This window comes from Hypomesus nipponensis, chromosome 9, assembly GCF_054491055.1.
Source record: "Hypomesus nipponensis isolate SF chromosome 9, ASM5449105v1, whole genome shotgun sequence".
NCBI classification, from domain to species: Eukaryota; Metazoa; Chordata; class Actinopteri; order Osmeriformes; family Osmeridae; genus Hypomesus; species Hypomesus nipponensis.
This window is the reverse complement of record NC_140369.1, coordinates 21,203,088-21,223,124: the sequence shown is the minus strand read 5'-3', so window position 1 is coordinate 21,223,124 and position 20,037 is coordinate 21,203,088. Positions and strand designations below refer to the sequence as shown.

Genomic DNA, 20,037 nt, shown 5'->3' with positions numbered 1-20,037 from the left:
CTTGCCTTTTGCACAAATTCATTTCAGTAACCTAAGCCAGGACACATCGCCACTGATGTTAGGCATGATTTAAAATTCATTGTGTCACTAAATCAAATGTCATTTTGAATGATGGGTTTTCAAACCTAATAGGTTTTAAGGTGACACGCCCCTGAAGTACCATAAACAATTTCACCCTAATATGTCAAAATATGAATGAATTACAGCTGTCTGAACTTGGACCAAATCTGACAATGCTCACCATTGGAGAAACAGCTTTTTTTATTATCCAGTTACTAAACTTTGTATTCCATGCCTGAGAATGGCTCAATTGGCAATTGAATCAAATACAAAATGGCTGAAAGACGTGTATTTATGTAAATGTAAACATTGCCTCAATTTTTTTTGTGTCAATAAATCAAATATCATTTTGACTGATGGTTTTTCAAACCTAATAGGGTTCAAGATGACATCTCTCTGACGTACCATAAACAATTTCACCTTGGTATGTTAATATGATTGAATTAGAGCTGTTTCAACCTTGGCTGAATCTAACAACGCTTACCACAGGAGAAACAGCTTACTTTTTTCTACAGTAACTGAACATGCCAATACTCAACACTGAGAATAGCTCAACGAGCTGGAATGGTGACCTACAAAGTATAAGGTCGTAGGTTCAAATCTAGCCACACTGAGTCTGTCTTAATTTTGAATATATGTTTAGTTAAACAGGATGACATCGTTCTGAAGTACCACGCACAATTTCACCTTGATATGTCAAAAGATCATTGAATTACAGCTGTTTAAACTTTGGCCGAATCGAACAAGCCATGCTACAGGAGATACGGCTTGTTTTTTTCTGACAGAAACTGACTATAATTTCTCAGCCTTGCGGGTAGCTCAATGGGTTGAAACGTTGTCCTACAAAATCCAAGGTCACAGGTTTGAATCCAGGCACAGTCTTGGCCTGTCATAAGTTTGATAACTTGTTTAGTTAAACAGGCAGACATCATTCTGAAATACCGTTCAATGCGTAATTTTATGCAATTTAACCTTGAAATGTCACCCTTTTCTTAACCTTTGTTACAAAGCTGACCAAAAACTAATACTCATATCACGCAGTCGGAGCACAGCTAGATAATCAGCGTCAGCACCTTTGGGTACCCAGCATGCAGTGCGGCATGTCCAAAAATGCAAAGACTTAGTTTGGTAACAACAGCCTTGCGAGGGATTTCAGTTGTTGTGTTCGTTCAGTTAGATGTTTGTAATGTTATTGTTGGTTAGTTAATATAATCTTGTTGGTCACCCTGATTGTGTCTGTTGTGTAGTTTAATGGGACCAGAGAGTCGGCTATTGTCCTGCCACAGGCTATTCTCGCAAGGAGTTGAATATGAGCTCTTCTCTAGCCCAGTTGCCCACATGACTATTGTTTGTTGTGCATTGACTGAGAGTCTGGAAAGAGATCAACTTAAGAAGAGTTTCAATATCCTATGGAAAGTTAATATTCAGCCCTTACTAATCATAAAAACTCAGAGAGTCGGCTACTAAACCGTCACAGGTTATTCTTGCAAGGAGCTGAATATGAACGCTGCCCTAGCCCAGTTGCCCACATTACTTTAGTTAGTTGTGCATTGACTGAGAGTCTGGAATTGTTTTTGGCCAAACATGAAGTTGTTTTGCTCTCTTGTTGTCCAAGTCTCGACCTTCTGCAGTGTACATGTTTATGATATTTTGGCATTTTGCGGAGGAACCCGCATTGCTGCTTGCAGCTATATTTATTATTATTCTTGTAATTTAACTCATGAACTAATTGGTAAAAAGTTTTGAAATTTGGCATATTGATACAACATGCCACAACTACTGACCAAACACAGACCCACATCAGACCATAGTGGGCGCTATAGGCCACGCCCAAATGTCCACTTTTCAAAGTGATGGTATTTCCACCCCATTGCTCCAATTCTTCTGAACCTTGGTGTACATGCCTAATTTTTCATGAGGAACACAAAAGCCTCAGGAACCCATAAGGTCCGCCATGATGAATTTTCCTGTGCAGTGATAATTTGGGAAAACCTAAAAAATCTATCTCCTCTTACAAAAAAGGTTAAATTGACTTGAAATGTTGTACAGATATGTATCATTGACGTATTTAGAAACGCTACTTAAGACACTTAAATAAAATACAAAATGGCCGAAAGGGGTGTATTTATGTAAATTTACATATTGCCTCAATATGTTTGTGTCACTAAATCAAATGTCATTTTGAAGGATGGTTTTTCAAACCTAATAGTGACACCCCTTGAAGTACCCGGCACAGTTTCACCTTGATATGTGAAAATATGACTGAATTACATCTGTTTGAGCTTGCACCAAATCTGACAATGCTTGCCATTGGAGAAACGTCTTATTTTGTTATCCAGTTACTGAACATAGCAAAGTCCTGATCTGGGAATGGCTCAATTGGATGAGATGTTGTGCTGGTAAATGAAGGGTTTAAGGTTCAAAACCAGTTAAAGCCATTTTCTTTTACTAGAACGGTTTCTAGTCTTCCGGTCAATCCTCCCTCTGGTTGTAAAACAGAGCAATGAGTGTTTATTTGAGCCCATCACAGCACTCTGATCATCTGTTTAGCGAGACAACAAGCCAGGTTCACCACAGTAGCTAGCTATTTGGAGTCTCACATCGTAGTGTCAGATTCACAACCGAGTTAGCTTTAATTAAGTATATTGATTGTACAAGTGGATCCCTTGCCTGTTGCGCAAATTCATTTCAGAAACGTAAGCCAGGACAAATCGCCACTGATGCTAGCCATGATTTGAATTTCCCTTCCACGACAATTCATGGCACCACAACAACCTTTTTAATGCACTACGAGTAAGCTGTTCTTTACAGCAGCAACCCAGTAATCCCGTTGTCCAGTTTTTATGTCCCATATATAAATAGGAGTAAATTACAGCTGTTTGAACCTTAATTAAATCTGACAATGCTTGCCATTGGAGAAAAGTCTTATTTTCTGATACAAAAACTGAACGATCAAATGTCTAAGTCTGTGAATGGTTTAGTAGGATGAGACGCAGTGCTGATGTGTTGGTTCTAATCCAGTCAGAGGTATAAACATTTAATTTTTATTACGACAGAAATTACCGTTTCAAGTCTTCTGGTTAATCCCATTTTAACTATTATTTCAATTTTACAACATTTTGAAGGAGGAATCCGCCATTGCTGCTTGCAGCTATATTTATTATTATTATTGGTGGCCAAGCAGCGAAGCTGCAAAGCCATTTAAGTTTTTTTTTGTTATTATTATTATTATTCATTTTCTTCTTCCATTACAATCTATGGCAGCCCCTAGAACCATATGGTAAAACTGTTACATTTGGCACACTCTTTGGGGCCAGTCCCCTCATCAATTCAACCAAGTTTCATGTTTCCCATTGGAGCCCTCTAGCACCACCAATGGGTCAGTTGAAGATCTGTTTACACACGTTACTTTTGAACCATCTGCCTCATAAAAAAAAAAAAATGTTAGAGTTGGATTCCCTGTATCAAGACGAATCTTTGATGCATTGACTCCAAACTTGATGTATGGACCCTGTTATTAAGAGGTCCGAAACAGGTAGTGTCATCTGACCTCTAGGGGCTCTACCATAGGCAGAATTGTGTTTCGACCAATAACTGTTGATTTGTTTGTCTTATTTAAGTTATTCCTTTGTGATATCTTAGGAGCGCCCGTGTCTGACACATGAATTAACTGAATTAATGTGGCCACCATTTTCAATGAATGACTAAAACGTTGTTTCCCAACTCCTTCTACAAAATGTATCAAATATTCACCAAATTTGGCACTGATTATCTTCAGACCTATCACCTTTACATGTCAAAATAGGACTGAATTATAGCTGTTTAAACTTGGGCCAAATCCGACAACTGCGTTCCACAGGAAAAACTGCTTGTATTTTTACACAGTAACTGAACACTAATCTCCAGCACTGAGAATAGCTCACTAGAATAAGTTGGTGTCCTGGCAAGGGCAACGTAAGAGGTTTGAATTCAGCCAAAGCCAACAAGCCTGTCGTGTTACTGATATCATACTGTTATCTGTTTAGCGAGACTGTAAGCCACTGCAAAGGAAGCCTGGTACAATGCAGTCGCTAGACCTGTAGTCTAGCTGTATATAGTCAAAGCAATCCTCACACAAACTATCAAAATTATTGTAAATTTTCGAAACCGTTTGTCCGGTACAAAAATCGCCAACAGAGCCGCCAAACAGAAAGTTGTGTCATAACTCAGCAAATCTTTGATGGATTCACACCAAACTTGCTGTGTGTACTTGGAACCCTCTTCTGAGGATGTCTAAGTCTGGGTCATTTGACCTGCTTGGCAACCACATTGCTGCTTGCAGCTATATTTAGGGTCCCTAATAGGGAAACCTATTATTTTTGTTAGTATTATTATTATTATTAGGGTTCCTCTAGTAGGAGGGAACCTATTGTTTTTGTTAGTATTCTTATTATCATATTTCTCCGTTAAATGGCCCAATGGCTCAAAAAGTCCTGGACCCGATTTTTTCAATTTGGCCCAATGATTCAACAGGTCACTCATTACTCCCAGGTGGCTAGTGGCCCATGTGCGCCCATAGGTGGCGCTATAAAACACGCCCAAAGTCTACGTGATTTCCCCAGCGCCCTATTACTCCAAAATGCCTGAAAATTGGTATTCATGCCTTATTTCTCATGGGGAACAAAAAAGCCCTGAGGTCCGCCATGATAGATTTTGCTGTACTGTCCAAATTTAGTACAAGCTTCAAAACCCTTCTACTCATGAACCATAGATCCAATCGCCTTGAAATTTGTTACAGATGTACATGTTTTTATAAAGAGTCAAATTGAATAAGAAATGCAATACAAAATGGCTGAAAGGGGTGTATTTATGTTAATGTCCACATCAATATCTTTATGTCAATAAATCAAATGTAATTTTGATTGTTTTTCAAACCTAATAGGGTTCAAGATGACATCAATCTGAAGTAACATAAATAATTTCATCTTGGTATGTCAATATAAGATTGAATACAATTGAATTGCTCCACAGAGCACGCTCCAAATTTTCACAGACTTATCTTGCCCCTTGACACTAGGGTGACCACCTGTCCCGCTTTGCGTTGTCGCACAGCATTTTCACCCCTTCCCGCGCGTCGTATATTGAAAATGCTGTTCGATACAGTGCAAAGCGGGACAGGTGGTCACCCTACTTGACACGTGCGAGCTTGGCGAGACGCAAACACATCCTTTCTGGAAATGGTGTGCTGACCAAGCCCCCACCCTTGGTCTTTAGCTCCTGTTTCATTTTGCTTCCAATCGCAGCTCGCCGTTACAAATATAAATAATTTTTCGGCGGCCATTGTTGTTTTCAACTGGAATCGCCCAATAGCCGTGTTGGAGGCAGCCACGTTCGGTAAGTCCTATTTTTACACATTTTAAGCTTGAATCAATGATTGGGTTTGTGAAAGTACACTACTCTTGAATTATGGTGAAGGTTTGAGCACTTTGAGACCTTTAGATCGTGAGTTTGAAGTGACGGAAAACCAAACTCGAAAAGTAGCTAGCTTTTTTTCCTCTAGTGTTGTGAATCATTTAGCATCTATGTGAATTCATCAAAAAGGTAGAGGAGGGCAGCTTTTAGAAGAACAAGCGATTCCCCACAGACCTGTAGGCTCAGATATGTGATTTGGATCATGAAAGTCTTTGTAATTGGAGTGAATTCTGACACAAGGGAGACCGCAAGGCTTAAGCGGCAGCCATGCTTTGGTTGCATCATGTTCATAAATTCACAAATTTACAGTTTGGTCTACACCAAAAAAGACGAGCAGGGCAGCCTTCAAGAGATGTGGGAATTGTGCGTTTAGCCAGAGGTTTTTTTTGTGATTAGTGCAAAACTTGCAAGTGGACTGAGACTGCGTCCCGGGGGTACATTGTTTTGACAGTAGTAGTAGTTTCATTTGTCATCTGCCTGAGAAAGCGACCTACAGTAGCCAGGCTGGTTTTTGCCAATTTCACTAGGTCAAACTACTTAAAAGGTCTCTGATAGTCATCATCACTGTTTACAGGCAAAGGTCGAGTTGGGGCCTGTTCCATAAAGCCCGCTCAAGTTGGACTTAAAGTCCCAAAACAGACTTGAATTAACTTAACAAGTCAAGCGGGGCTAAAGCGGTTCCATAAAGGCCAATTTCAGCTCACACAGTCCTACTAATTCAAGTCAGACTTAAGTAGTCAAGCTAATTGCGCGTGCACACTATTCTTAAGCAGCCTAAGAGGTCAAACATGGATCATACAATCCACCACGGCAAAAGCAATGCACACGGCCACGTGACTTCTTCCAGAAAGAACGTTCCCTTTAAGCCTTGTACTGTGACAGCTCCCTCATCCACCGCTTCATCAAAATGAAACGACATGCCATGATTGACGTGAACGATAGGCTACGTCGTCGAGGTGCTTTTGTAGACCTTTACTTCGTTGATTAAAAAACAGACACCCTGTAAACATATGTAAATTGACCAATTAAATAAATTGCCAACTATTAATGAATACATTACCCAGTAGCCTAACTTTTTAACATGGTTGTGTCAGGAAAATGGAGGAGATGTAGCCCATGGATTTTTTTTTGCAATTGCAGACTACTGTTAACAACTATATAGCTATGATATATAAACTTGGATAATTTAGATTGAGATAGGCCTATCCCTGATGCCTAAACATTTGAAATCACAAACTAGGCTAGCCATAGGCAACATTTAACGTGGCGTGTATCAAATCATTGTTCATCATTGTTTAATGCATTAGGCTAAATGTTGTAGCCCATGTAGGCAATTTAATTGATTTTTTATCAATGTTGAACATGTTAAACTGATGGGAATAAGAAAATGAGAATATCCGTGGTAAATCATCATTTTCCCGTTGGGTCAGTGTTACAAGAAGGTCTGCTTAAGCACCAAGTCACGCTAAGCCTGACAGTTAGCCTGCCCCAGACCAGACTAGTTTCACAGCCTAAGTTGCCATAGTAACCGAGTTTGAACTACGTTGAGCCAGCTTTATGGAACCGAATGAACTGGAAATGACACAGACTAACTGACCCAAGTCTGGATTATTCAGTAAACTCGCTTTATGGAACAGGTCTCTGGTCAGATGTGTATATATATTGACCAGTTTTGAGCTAAATAATCTTGTCAGAGCCTGGAATCAAAACCGTGTTTTGACTGACGTGCATGGGTGTCCATCAGGTCAACACATTTGGATTCAAGTTTGAAATAGTGTTCAACTGCATTTCACAGTCAAAACGGTAGGATATATCAAGAGTAGACATGGACCCTTTCTTCACTTATACAGGTCTGGAGGGTCATGCAGAGGCTTGCTCAACAGAGTGCAACAGACCATGCTGAGAGCCACAACAGAGGATACTGGGTGTAAAAGAGGATGCAACATGATGAGAGAAACACAGACCCCTTGCTGGACTTCCCCTCTCAAGCTGGACGGCTTCTCTTCAGCCAGCTGGCCTGCCCCTGCCTGCCAGCCCTCCGGAGACTGACAGTCACCCCACAGACTACTGTGTCTTCTGGCTCTGCAGACTACTATGTTGAGGACATTGATGAAAAAGGACAAACCAACATTTTACCTTGATGAAAGTCTATATGTTTCATCTTTTCCATGCCCCAGCATGCCAAGCTGCTGACCTTGAGTGTCTTAAGTGATGAAACCAGTTCAAGTGATAGACTTTTGACCTGAATCCAATGATTATTCATCTAAATAAAAAACACTCAAGAGAATTACTCCTTGGATGATTTGTGCTACACATCAGTACATCTCCACATTTGCCTTTGTTTCCATGGGATTCATGGAATTGCTAGTTTCTGCTCCACCATAGTATAATAATAAATTTAATTTAGGACAGCTATTACATTTGTGTGTTATCCTTTCGCATTACACACATTTAGTCAATGTTCTTAAACTCAACCAATTATTGTCACTTTACCATACTGTTCATATTGAACAGACATCAGTGTTTACCTGGAAAGATTGCTGTATATTTCCACTTTTGATATGTATTTCCATCGTAAGTTTGGTCTTTAATTTCATTTGGTAGTGGTATCAAAGGGTCTTAAATTTAACTTGTTTGTACCTGTAGACACCCTGTGAAGCCCCCACCCCCCACTCCAGAAACAGTTGGTGACAGAGAAGTGCAGACATTAAGTTAAACATAGTCATGCCTTAAGTGTAGAGTAATGGATGTTGAAACTCAGTTCTCTGAGTTGGTGCATGTCAGTTTAGGCAAAGCCTTTTAAACCTCTAGGTTTAAAAATAATTTAGATTTGATTGAAACGTTGTCTTTTATGCATTTATAGTTGGATTTGACATTCAGACATTTAATTAATTTAGCAAGTTGTTTAACTCAAACAACCATAGCACAGTACATATGGCATGTGTGCTGCAGTCAGATTTGGCAAAATTGTTAGCTTGGATGTTATCTTTAAATATAGATGGGGTCTTGATGATGATGCGCACGCAGCTTCAAGGCAGAAAGATACGTTCCATTTCACCGCCATACGCTCCTTTCTAAATAAGGTTCGACTGATCTGATTTGTTGATTTCCGTTGCTATGAAAACCAGTTTAGCCAAGCTAACTAACATTTGCCGGGTTCCCCAGATTCTTAACGCTAACAGTGCGTTTACACTGCAGCGACGCAAATCGCTTGCCTTCCCACAGTTCACCACGTTCGGGGGCGTATCAAACAGATTAATGTAGAATTGTAGTTCTCTAAAGTCACTGTTGTAGTTGTCATGGCCAAGTGTGCAGACTTGGGTTTACGTACTCGCAACATCGATCCAAGACTTCAAGAAAATAGTTTGGTTACAACAGCCATGCGAGGGATTTCAGTTGTTGTGTTCATTCAGTTAGACGTTTGTAATGTTACTGTTTGTTAGTTAACTACGGTGGCCCTAAAGTGCAAATCACACCCACTAACATGAAAGCATCCCCCAAATGAAAACACTCCCCCCGAATAAGAGTCAACTCCCCCCAAATAGGATTACGTGCTTACCTCCCCAACCCTCTCATACTCCTGCGTATCTTTGACACGGGTTTAAACATCTATTTCGCTGTTTTGCGTGCAGTTTATACTCAAATTCCTCCCATCCATTTTTATCAACAGAAAATGTGTCTCTACCACACGCACAACTTCATTAACTCTTTTTCCATTATACGTCATTTTTTACGATTTTACGGAGATTCATGATATCAAAGCTTCCAAAAGTATTTTTATATGTTTTTGTGGGGCATTTTCACCTCAACCACCTTTAAATAACAACCAATAATTATTATTTGCCACCAACACCAAGCAGCATTCTTGTAAATATAAATAAGAAAAAAAGATAGGCACACAAACACAGGAAATATAAGATGTAGTCTATACAGGCCAGGTTCTTGCCAGCTATGGACGGGTGGGCTGCGGAGATTTTTTTAAATGATTTCTGATTTAACTCTTATAACTTGAGACAACTATCATCTCAATATTTACCGAAGACGTCTAATTAGTGATTTCCGATTTGGTGTATATATGGCACGCACAATAGATGTGTATACCTGTGTCATAGATATGCAGGAGAATGAGACTGGGTTGGCGGAGCGGACGCCATGCCGACTGCCGAGTCTTCTGTCTCTTTGTTAGGCTGTCACTCATAATTCCCGCCTCTGAGTTGAAGCCACGCCCCCTACGCAAAACCGGGCCAAAAAGAAAAAAAACTAAAACTGAAACTGAAAAAAACATGGAGAAGAAAAAAACCTGAAACTCAAAATTCAATTGAAGCCGTAAAAAAAAAGTTTTGAATCTGAAATCATGAAATGTGAAACTGTGAAAATAAGAAACTGAAAAATGATCATTAATAACTTATTCAAAATTATTCCAGAATTGAATCGAAATTGTATTCAACCTGAAAAAAAAATTGTCACACTTATTTTTTCTTTGAATACATGGTTTTATTTTTCAAGTTTTCGACCAAAATGTACATTTTCAAGCTTTAGTTTTTTGACTAAAGATTTGTTTTCGAATTAACAAAACATTTGGCCCTGATTTAGCTCCATAAAAGTGGACCAGGATAGTTGTTTGGCTATCGATTTTTACATTTAACACGCAATACTTTTGCATAAGTAGTCTACCATTTGCTACATTCTTCGATAGCCAAACAACTGTCCGGGTGCACATAACTGTCAGGCTATTGCATTTTGTACTTCTGTCAATCAATTTCTTATTTCTTGTTAGTTAGCCTAGTCTGCATCCAATCAGCGCTGAAGTGTAGTACCTACCCTTTCCGTTAAGAGTTAATGTAATTTGTTTTAGAGTAAATGTAATGTTGTCTTCCATTTAGGGGAGCGTGTTTTTGTATTGGGGGGAGGTGAACAAGTCATCCAACTTGGGGGGAGTTGACTCGTATTCGGGGGGAGTGTTTTCATTTGGGGATGTACTCATTAAATGTGTTTTGCACTTCAGGGCCACCGTAATTAACACAATCTTGTTGGTCACCCTGAGTGTGCATGATGTGTAGTTTATTGGGAAGAGAGAGTTGGCTACTTTGCATGTAGAGGCAGCACTTGCCAGGAGATGATCAGGGGCTGTGTCTTGGCAGTGATCTACGAGGTTATTGTGTCTTGACTGAGATCTAATTAAAAAGGGTCTCCGGTTTTCAAGCCATCTTTGAGAAAGTTTGTGTACAGTGTTGTGGTTGATGTTTGGTTGTGGAAGGCACATCAAAATCTTGAGCGGCTGCTAAAGCAATTAGGGAAACAGCGTGGATGGGGATAGTGTGCAGGCAGATGTCTTAACATGTCCACATTGCCTTTGTGTCAATAAATCAAATATAATTTTGACTGATAGTATTTCAAACCTCATTGGCTTCAAGGTGACATCATTCTGATGTACCATGTGCAATTTCATGCAATCTTACCTTGAACTGCCAACCGTTTCTTAACTTTTTTCCCAAAGCTGACCAAAGCTATTGATGAAATCTCTGCAGTTTGTGTGTAGCAGAGAGGGTAAAGAGACTGACTTGTAACCTTATGCTCATGAGTTCAAATCCCATTCAGCCGATTGTTGTTGGCCAACTACATGAAGTGGTTTGGCTCTCTTGTCCAACTCTTAATCTTCTACAGTGTAAATTTTTATAATATTTTCCCATCTTGTGGAGATACCCGCATCGCTGCTTGCAGCTATATTTTTGTTTTGTTTTTGATGGCTGCAGTGCAGTTTTGCTTTGAAAACACAAGTGCACACACACACACATTTGAACTTGTGTGAGGGTTCTTCCATAAGGGTGTGGCACGGAGGTTCACAGGAATTTTGAAGGGCAGTTGCTCTGGCCTAAAAAAAGCCCCCCCCCCGCCAAAAAATAGCCTACCTACTAATGATAAATTCATGTAATGCATTACTTCCATCATTTATTCTTCTTGTTAAAACAAAATGTTATAAACTAACCATCAGCAGACATGTAGCTTAGTAACTTACCAAAAAATTAGCATGTGATAACGGGCTGGTTGTCTGGTAGCCGTCTGAGGCTAAACGTGGCAATCTGAGCCTGGATTTATGAAGATTTTAATTGATTTTATAGAACTTGATGATGATTGTTTGTTTGTTATACATTTCTACAACTTAAAACTCACCTTTTCTGACAATGTCAAAGCTGTTTTTTATTAACACAGAATAAAACAACAGTCTCCTAAGTGCAAGAAAATGCAGGCTCAGGTGGCGGTTGCGTGCAGTACCGCAGAGTAAACAGAGTAGGGGGCATACCCCCCTCCCCCTTGTGACTTCCACTCTCCTTGCCCATAGGCTTATCAATTGGTGACAAAAAGTGAATTAGGCTACTTTATGAAATGTTTCGGGTGGCAAATCTAGGTCTACATGAAATTCTGCAGCTGTTTAAATTCACTATTATTTATTTAATTTCCTCGGAGGGGCACTTTGACTCGAGGAGGGCAAACGGGCAGTTCCCCGGGCAACCTTAGCCATAGCCTGTGCACGTCCCTGGGTTGTGGAATGTTGCATCTGTGTTTGGAGCTCTGATAGGCCTCTCATCCCATTGTTTGGCATGTGTTTGCACGTGTATATGTCTATGCATGTGTGTATGTGTATACATGTATATGTGCAATTGTGTGTGTGTACATCTGTATGAGTGTGTGTGTGTGTGGTTGCAACCCCCAAAGCAAAACTATGATGGCAGTCATCACAGACAGGAATGTGTGTGTCACAGTAAACCTGTCCCAGCTGAACAACCTTCCGTGTAAACGGCCTGTTTACAGTATTTTGCTAGTGCCATTTTGATACTTGAACTCTGGACAGTGTGTATTTATTTACTGTGTGTGTTTGTCTGTGTATACATTTCCCAGAGTACAGCCTGTACCTAAGTTCTCCTGAAGTGGCAGGGCATATACAATCTGTCAGATTTTCTGTCTGTCTGCTTTGCTGCTTTTGCTTCTTCTCTGCATGGCACCTGTCTGGTTACGTGAGTACACACTTGTGGCATGCCTGCTTCCTATCTTGTAATTAGCTACACAGTATTTCTTATCAAAACATATTCCTCCTAACAGCCTGTTTACCGTATAGCAACAATACACATACTTCAGCTGTTAGGGATGTGCTAGTATGTAGTACAGGTACTGAGTGTTTCTGGGAGCTGTAGGTTAGAGTTGTGACTGATGAAGAGATATACTTGTTTTGAGCTTTAGTTAAAACCCTGGAGGGCGGTTCTGTATCTGCACTCTGGAAAAGTATTTCTTCCCGCCACTAAAACTCAACACACACACTATGCAAATCTGACCTGAATCTGTGTTTTCTAGGTAAAGAGAGCTGAGAGAGATCTTGGGGTCAGATGGCTGAGCGGTTATGAATTGGGCTATTTATCAGAAGGTTGCCGGTTCAATTCCCGCCCGTGAAAAATGTTGTTGTGTCTTTGTCAAGGCACTTCACCCTACTTGCCTCGGGGGGAATATCCCTGTACTTACTGTAGGTCGCTCTGGATAAGAGCGTCTGCTAAATGACTAAATGTAGATAAATAATTTTGTTATAGTTTAGCTCCCTCTTTCTTTCTCCCTCTCATCTACTCATGACTATAGCACAGTCCGTTGAGGTCATGTCCTGCTGTATTCCTGTGCGGCAGCATTCAGAAGCTCATTTTTTCTTCTTCTTTGTTGTCTTCGTTGTTGTCATCGTTTTATTCTTCACATTCTTTGTATACTTCATATTCTTTGTATTCCTCATATTCTTTGTATTCTTCATTTTTTTTGTATTCTTCTTTGTATTCTTTTTTGTATTCTTCTTTTTTCTTTGCATTCTTGTTTCTTCCCTCCTTACACTTATATTCCTCACACGTCCGTCTGCTGTCCTGGCTTCATCCCCTGCTCCCTCCCTGGCCCAGCTGTGCTGTGAAACAGGAGAGGGAGCGAGCGAGCGAAAGGAAGAGGTGACAGGGCAGTTTACCAGCACCATCTCTATGCTAGTGACAACAGAGGGGCCAAACACAGCCAGTGAACAGGGGTGCAACAACCATGGAGATCTGGAGACAGACAGCCAATGAGCTGCTTGCACTAAACAGAACATGTACATGAATACACAGCTACTTTCTGTGAAGTGTACATATATTCAAAAAAAAAAAAAACATTTTATGATTAGAAAACAATCCCTCTACCTTGACTGTCCTCTTTGTAATTACCTTCCAGTCTGTCATCTTTGTTTTATATAGTAATAGTATATAGTAGATACAGTAATCTAGTCATTTTGGAGGGAGAGAGATTTTTTTCTCACTTGTTAGTCTGTCCAGCACCTGGTTGCCTTTCTTCAAGTGATTTTCAAGGTTGCCATCTTTTTCTTCTTTGGTCACTCAGTCCAGTCACAACCTACCAATGATGAATACAGGCAAACTAAACAATGCTGCAAGTCTCGTCTCGTCTCGTCATCTACCGCTTATCCAGGGGTTGGGTCGCGGGGGCAGCAACCTAAGCAAGGAGGCCCAGACTTCCCTCTCACAAAGGGAGATTTAGTTTCCTAAATCTAATCTTAACCCTCTGGTATCTCTCCACCCCACACCTCATTGTGCAATCAGTAGTTCAGATATAAGAATGTTAACCTGTCCGCCTACTTTACAGTCAGTTCAAAACAATTTGACCATTTGAGTCAGTTACATAAAGTTGGTATTCAACCGTGTTGTGTTAGGGTTCTATATGTGTTCAGGTTCTCTGATTTGTTCAGGTTCTGTGTTATGGTGGGGGTTTTTGTGTTCAGGTTCTTTGTTGTTTTCCAGTTAGGTGTCATGTTCAGATTGTAGCACGAAAGATGTCTGTATTGTAGTGTCCTCCAATACAGTATGAATGTTTTTCGTTGTTAGTATTCTTCACCTGCTAGCTAAATTGCGCGTGGCTGTTGATTCGATAGCGATTGCTGAACGCCCTTGCTCACGTTAGTATTTTAGGTGCATTATTATGTTGAAGTAGTTACACTGCATTAAGATAATTAATTAATAGTGGGTTTCTTGTTATTATTTGCTACAGAATGCTTAACCTATATGTCAAGATCAAATTAATCAGACAGTGTACACGTGCTTTAGAGTGGCCTACCTTAATCAATGGGCAAAGATACTGACTATTTACAATACTTTTTTGAGTCAGTTATTAATTGGCAGCATTTATGCCATTTAAAACATACTTTATGAGTGGAAGGGGTGTCTTTAAGAAGCCAAACTTACTGCTTTAGCGGAAATAGGATGAAAATGTGTGCAATATTACATTAGCTATTAGACAGTAGTACATACAATAGTATTACATTAACCTGCTCCGAAATGTAGTGAACTTTGTTTCGCCTGACACACTTACACCATGAGAGTGTAAGTGTGTTTGTACAAAATATGCTGGCCACATAGGAAAAGTGTGAGAGCGAGAGACACAGAGAGGGGTAAAGAGAGAGTGAAAGAGACCAAGTGATAGAGAGGGAATACATTTTGTAATTACACTCGCACATACCCACACTGATATTATATTTGTTTATTATAAAATGTCATCATGTTTGTATGAATGTTTTATGATGAATGGTAATAAGCATTGATGGCTGGTGGTGATATTGGGTGGGTACGCTATTATATATTCATCAATAGTTCACGCTGCAGTAAACTACATCCAAGATACCAAGTTACAACAACAGAAAAGCGGATTATTAGCTACACTTGCCATTAGCCAGTCCTTTCATTCAAACCAATTTGCATACATTGTACGATTTTGTCGTTTGTCCTTTGGTGTCATTTGAACGATTGGACCATGTGTCCCAAGTCGCTTTAGTTTGAATTTTTTTTCCAAAGAAAACAGATGAAAAAGTAAATAATACACCTCAAAAGTCAGTGGCCTGTGGGCTGAATTAATTTAGCCCAAATTAGCAGCAAATCAAGGGGCCGTGCCTCAAAACCTGTCACACACACTATGAAGATGAATGGTAACTGGTGCGTTTTGGGCTGGAAAAAATAAACCCATTTACATCTTTTTGGTTTTTCTTGTGACTATCTGCTGTTTCTGCTCTAGGTGCCACTCTGTTGTAAGGTTTATTAACAATAATTTTCTCAACTTTATTGTAATAGATATGGAGGGCTTAGCCCTGTTCTCCCATTTATACCAGCCGCCCCTGGTGATTAGGTTCTCTGATACGTGTTCAAATTCTATATTGTCCCTTCACTGTGGACTGATTTGGTAGCATTATTTAAGCAGCACATTCATGCCAACAAAAAAACTGAAATGAAAATTGAATTGAGAGAGAGAAACAGAGAGGGAGAGGCGTGGGTGTATGCATTTGTGTGTATGTGGTTGGTAGATTGTGGTTTGGCAGGTAGAATTGGCTGGGGGCCAGTATTCCTGCAACACTTAGTCACATGGGGCTGATCTCACACATACGCACACACGGAGCAGAGAACGGCATACTGTATAATTGCACAAACACCGCCCCCATGGCTCCCCTCCCCCTTTCCTTATCCCTCCCTCTTTCTTTCACATACACGCGCACACACACCGAAAAAAGAGGAGGGCTCTTGTGTCCGCATAGTGAGGAGCTGTGTCTAGAGACAGAGAGGGGGTAGTGCTGGAGCAGGAGAAACAAGATAACGAAGCACAACGAGAGAGAGAAAGAGAGAGAGAGAGAGAAGAGAGTGGAGGACAGAAGGAGCAGCTCTCTGGATTCCCTTCCAGACACTAAAATTTTAATGACATCCTCCATTATTGAATCAGCAAGTGCTTCTCTCATTCCCCCTATCATCACCGCTCCTGTTTTTCTTCTCCACCTGCCGTGGGGTTTGCGCACGGGTGTTTGAGAAAGAGCACGCGTGCATGTGTGAAAAAAAGGGCATGTGTGCGTGCGTAAATGCGAGAGTGTGTGAGGCGTTAACCATCGCTTATCGCTGGACTGTTGGATCAAGATGGATTTCTATTCTAAGGGTTGTCGGGCCTCTCTGGGATTGGAGTGTGTCTCTCTAGCTCTCTTCTCCACCACGCCACACATACACTCGGTTGCAAGAGAGAGAGGACAGTAGAAGCCGCCTGCATTAGCTCTACAACACGGTGTAGGTTTGACTCTCCCCGTCTCCCAATGAGATGGACTTAGTCTCAATACAACTGCTTTCATGACAAATGGATATGAATTCAGTTTTGATTGATTTTAATGCCGTTCTTTATTTTGGAATTTGAAAACGACTGTTTCTTCCCCTGGAGGTGTTTTCCTGTTGACATCCAGGCCCTGATTTTATATTCTGTTGTTTTGTGTTTGCTTCTCAGACGAGAAGGAGGACGTAGTGTTGGGAAGTCTTCCGCTGCTCAGCTTCCAGATTGGGGTGCTGCAGCCGTCCGATAACATCGGCCGCAAGCACGCCTTTAAGGTCAGTCACCCCGCAGCTCGCTCACCCACCAGGAAGAGGAGTGTGTGTGTATGGGGGGGGGGGGGGGAGGTACTATTGATGTTACCAGGTTGACATGGATCTGAGATATTGTGGGGGTTAAGTGTGGCAGAGTGATTGAAAGTGTGTGTATGTGTAGGGGTGTATGTGTGTGTAGGGGTGTATGTGTGTGTAGGGGTGGGGTTGGGGGGGAGGGTCTTAGATGTTGGGTGAGTGAGTGTCACTTGACAGATAGACTTAATTGTTGCACCTGGGACACTGACTGAAGCTTAGAGGTGAAATATCTGTGATGTCCGGAATGACTGGGGAGGGCTGTAAGGGTGTGTGTGAGACAGAGGAAATTGGTTTCAGGAAAAGGAGGTTTGCTCTGTGTCCTATGAAACACAGAGAGTACAGATGAGAAGACCTGGGGATGAGGTGTGCAACTGTTTGCTTGACTAGGCAGATTGAGCAGTCACCCTCTTATCCCCTTTCATAGTGTCGCTTGCAGGAGCTCCATGCACACAAAAAAATTAGGCCAATGTCATTCTTACATAAAAAGTCCACATAATGAGTTAGTGACATACACCATCAACGGTTCACACAGATTTACTACAAAAATCGATAGGGTGAAAATGAGGGAGGCTAGCGGCACTGTCACCCTTAAGCTAGACATCCTTCCGAATGTGTCATGGTTGGGCCTCAGGCAGAAGGAACATATAGTGTCTAGTTATTCTGACATTGGTTATGTTGAGAACAAAGTTTATGTATGTTGTCTTTGTGTTGCTGACATTGATCCAACATGTGTGTGAGGAGTGTGTGTGTGTTTAAGTGCCCACAGCCAGAAGCAGATAATACACGTGCCAGAGAACTGTGATGATGCAACATCAACAATGACATACACCTGTGTAGACCAAGGACCAACTCCTGGAGCCTTGATGGAGTTTCAATCTGCTTTCCAATCCAACTTTTTGGTTTTTATATTAGTTGATATGAGTCATTGGGTCTGGGAGCATTTTGTTTCCAACTATTCTGTGAAATTATCTAAAAATCTTGTAGAGCTTGCCTAAAGCAAGGGGGGGGCGGGGGGGGGGGGGGGCGACGACTATCTGATCACACTGGTTATGTGATCACACATACCCCGAAGGGAATCATAGGCAGCAACGTCAGTGATGGACTGGACAGAATCTCCTTACTGCCCCCCAGTAGGTGACTAAGACCGCATTTGCTTTCTGGCTGTATGTGTGTGTGCGTATAGGGCATATTCCGTGCCCTGGTTTATATACAAAGGGCTCACTAGCATCTGAATATGCCTGTGTGATGATATCAAACCTCTGCATGCACTCAAGCAATTTACATACATTTACAACTGACACAAGTCACGTAGGTCACAACTATGCCACATGAGCACTACATCTAACTCTTTGATAGATATATAGGCATATGTACAGGCAGGTGTTGTTTGTGCTTCGCATACTGTTTCAATGCAGCACAGTAACACCTGTGCACACCTGCCCACCAAGACGCAAGCTCTTTTGGCTACATTAAGGGATCGCTGTTTCGAAATTAGTTTTGTGCCATTAGCTTTCAGTTGCTAGTAGGTCAAATGAAAAGAAAGTGAGTTGGGTAGTCCTCAGTCGCTTTCCTTGTCTGGCAGAGATGGCAAAAGTGCACATCCTTCACTTAAGTAGATGTAGCCTTCCAATACGAAAGTTGAAGTACTGACTACACTTTCACTCAAGTAAAAGTAAAGAAGTATGGGCTCTGACATATGTGCAACCCGCCCTCTCTAGAGGATTCAGAACGCAGCAGCCCACCTGGTCTTCAATCTACCCAGACGCTCCCATGTTACCCCGCTCCTCATCTCCCTCCACTGGCTTCCCATCACGGGCTTCCCATCCCATCAAGTCTCTCCTCCAGCCTTACACCCCCACCCACCACCTACGGTCTTCCTCTGACAATCGTCTGGTGGTCCCACCTCTCAAGAGCGCCCGCTCCCAACCCAAGCTCTTCTCCTGTCTGGCCCCCCAATGGTGGAATCAACTCCCCACCTCCATCAGAGACACTGAATGTCTCCCCACCTTTAAGAAAAGGCTCAAGACGCACTTGTCCCGGGTGTACAATGGTACTTAGGAATGATTTGCTGGACCTGATGTTAGATTCCTCCAGCAACACAATGACTCCTATTGAGGGACTTGTTGCTCTTGTTGGTTAGTTGTAACTGATTTAAATTATTGTACTCGCTGTGAAATACATTATTGTTACTTACTTTTCTACAAGTACACTCTTGCACTTTTTGAGGTTCATGTTGTTTAATTGGGTGTGCTTTGTTTTCGGCAAGGGCACAACCTTTGTTCTCTCACATATATATTATTAATATTATTATTATAATTATTTTCCCACCCCTAAGCCTCAGTCAATATTTGGACTACATAGACAACATTGATGTCAAAGTTTCCTCTTGGTCCCGATTGAGTTGCTTGTATTTTTATTTATGTTCCGTAGCACAGTTTAGGAGGTTATAATGTTTTTGTGGCAAAAAGTGTCTTCTGTCAACAAAGGGTACTCTGTGCTTGCCTACGCCACTACGTCAGCACACGTTAGCAACAACGCATGGGTACAACGTGAGAAACGTTCTAGCACGCAAGTTGGAGCTTGGATTATGAGTGAAAAATAAATTCCCAAACATTGGACTTTGTTGAGAAAGCAATTTCGAGTGGAACTGCCATCTCTTTTTGATTTAGGTTGTGAAAGTCTTTGTAATTTGAGCGAGTGCGGGTCGCCTGTGATACCACCTAGTCTTTTAGGCGGCAGCCATGCTAGAAACCGTCATAGTAGTATTTTCGTGATTTTATAGTTCAATTTTACGCGGAAAAAAAACTGAAAGAGGGAAATGTTATGACGATATGGCTATTGTGAAGACAGCCAGGTGGTGAGATTTTAATGTAGGTTGCTGGAAAAACTGATTTGTTTCCTTCTTGAACCCTGTCAGCCTCCATAGACAATTGCGGCAGCTGTTGTCAATCCGAGTATTTTCTTTCGTACCAGGGTAAATTCTACATCAAAAGGGAGGGCAGTGTTTTAAAGATATGGCGATTGCGAAGACAGCCAGTGGGTC

General features: G+C 41.2%; 1 protein-coding gene and 1 long non-coding RNA gene across 5 annotated transcripts in view; one reads left to right on the top strand and one right to left on the bottom strand.

Moving 5' to 3' along the window:
• Positions 1 to 20,037, top strand: part of plekha6 (pleckstrin homology domain containing, family A member 6) — a 133,433-nt gene that overhangs the window by 53,275 nt on the left and 60,121 nt on the right. For all 4 annotated transcript variants that reach the window (XR_014766553.1, XR_014766554.1, XR_014766555.1 and 1 more), the window contains exon 6: positions 16,822 to 16,922. Coding sequence is in view for 1 of the 4 variants with exons in the window: in XM_084704564.1 (XP_084560690.1) it covers positions 16,822 to 16,922 (101 nt within the window). In the remaining 3 variants the exon portion in view is untranslated. The remainder of the gene's footprint in view (positions 1 to 16,821; positions 16,923 to 20,037) is intronic.
• The window catches only part of LOC146273456 (uncharacterized), a 52,792-nt gene that overhangs the window by 27,975 nt on the left and 4,780 nt on the right, over positions 1 to 20,037 (bottom strand). The gene's annotated exons all lie outside the window — the stretch shown is intronic.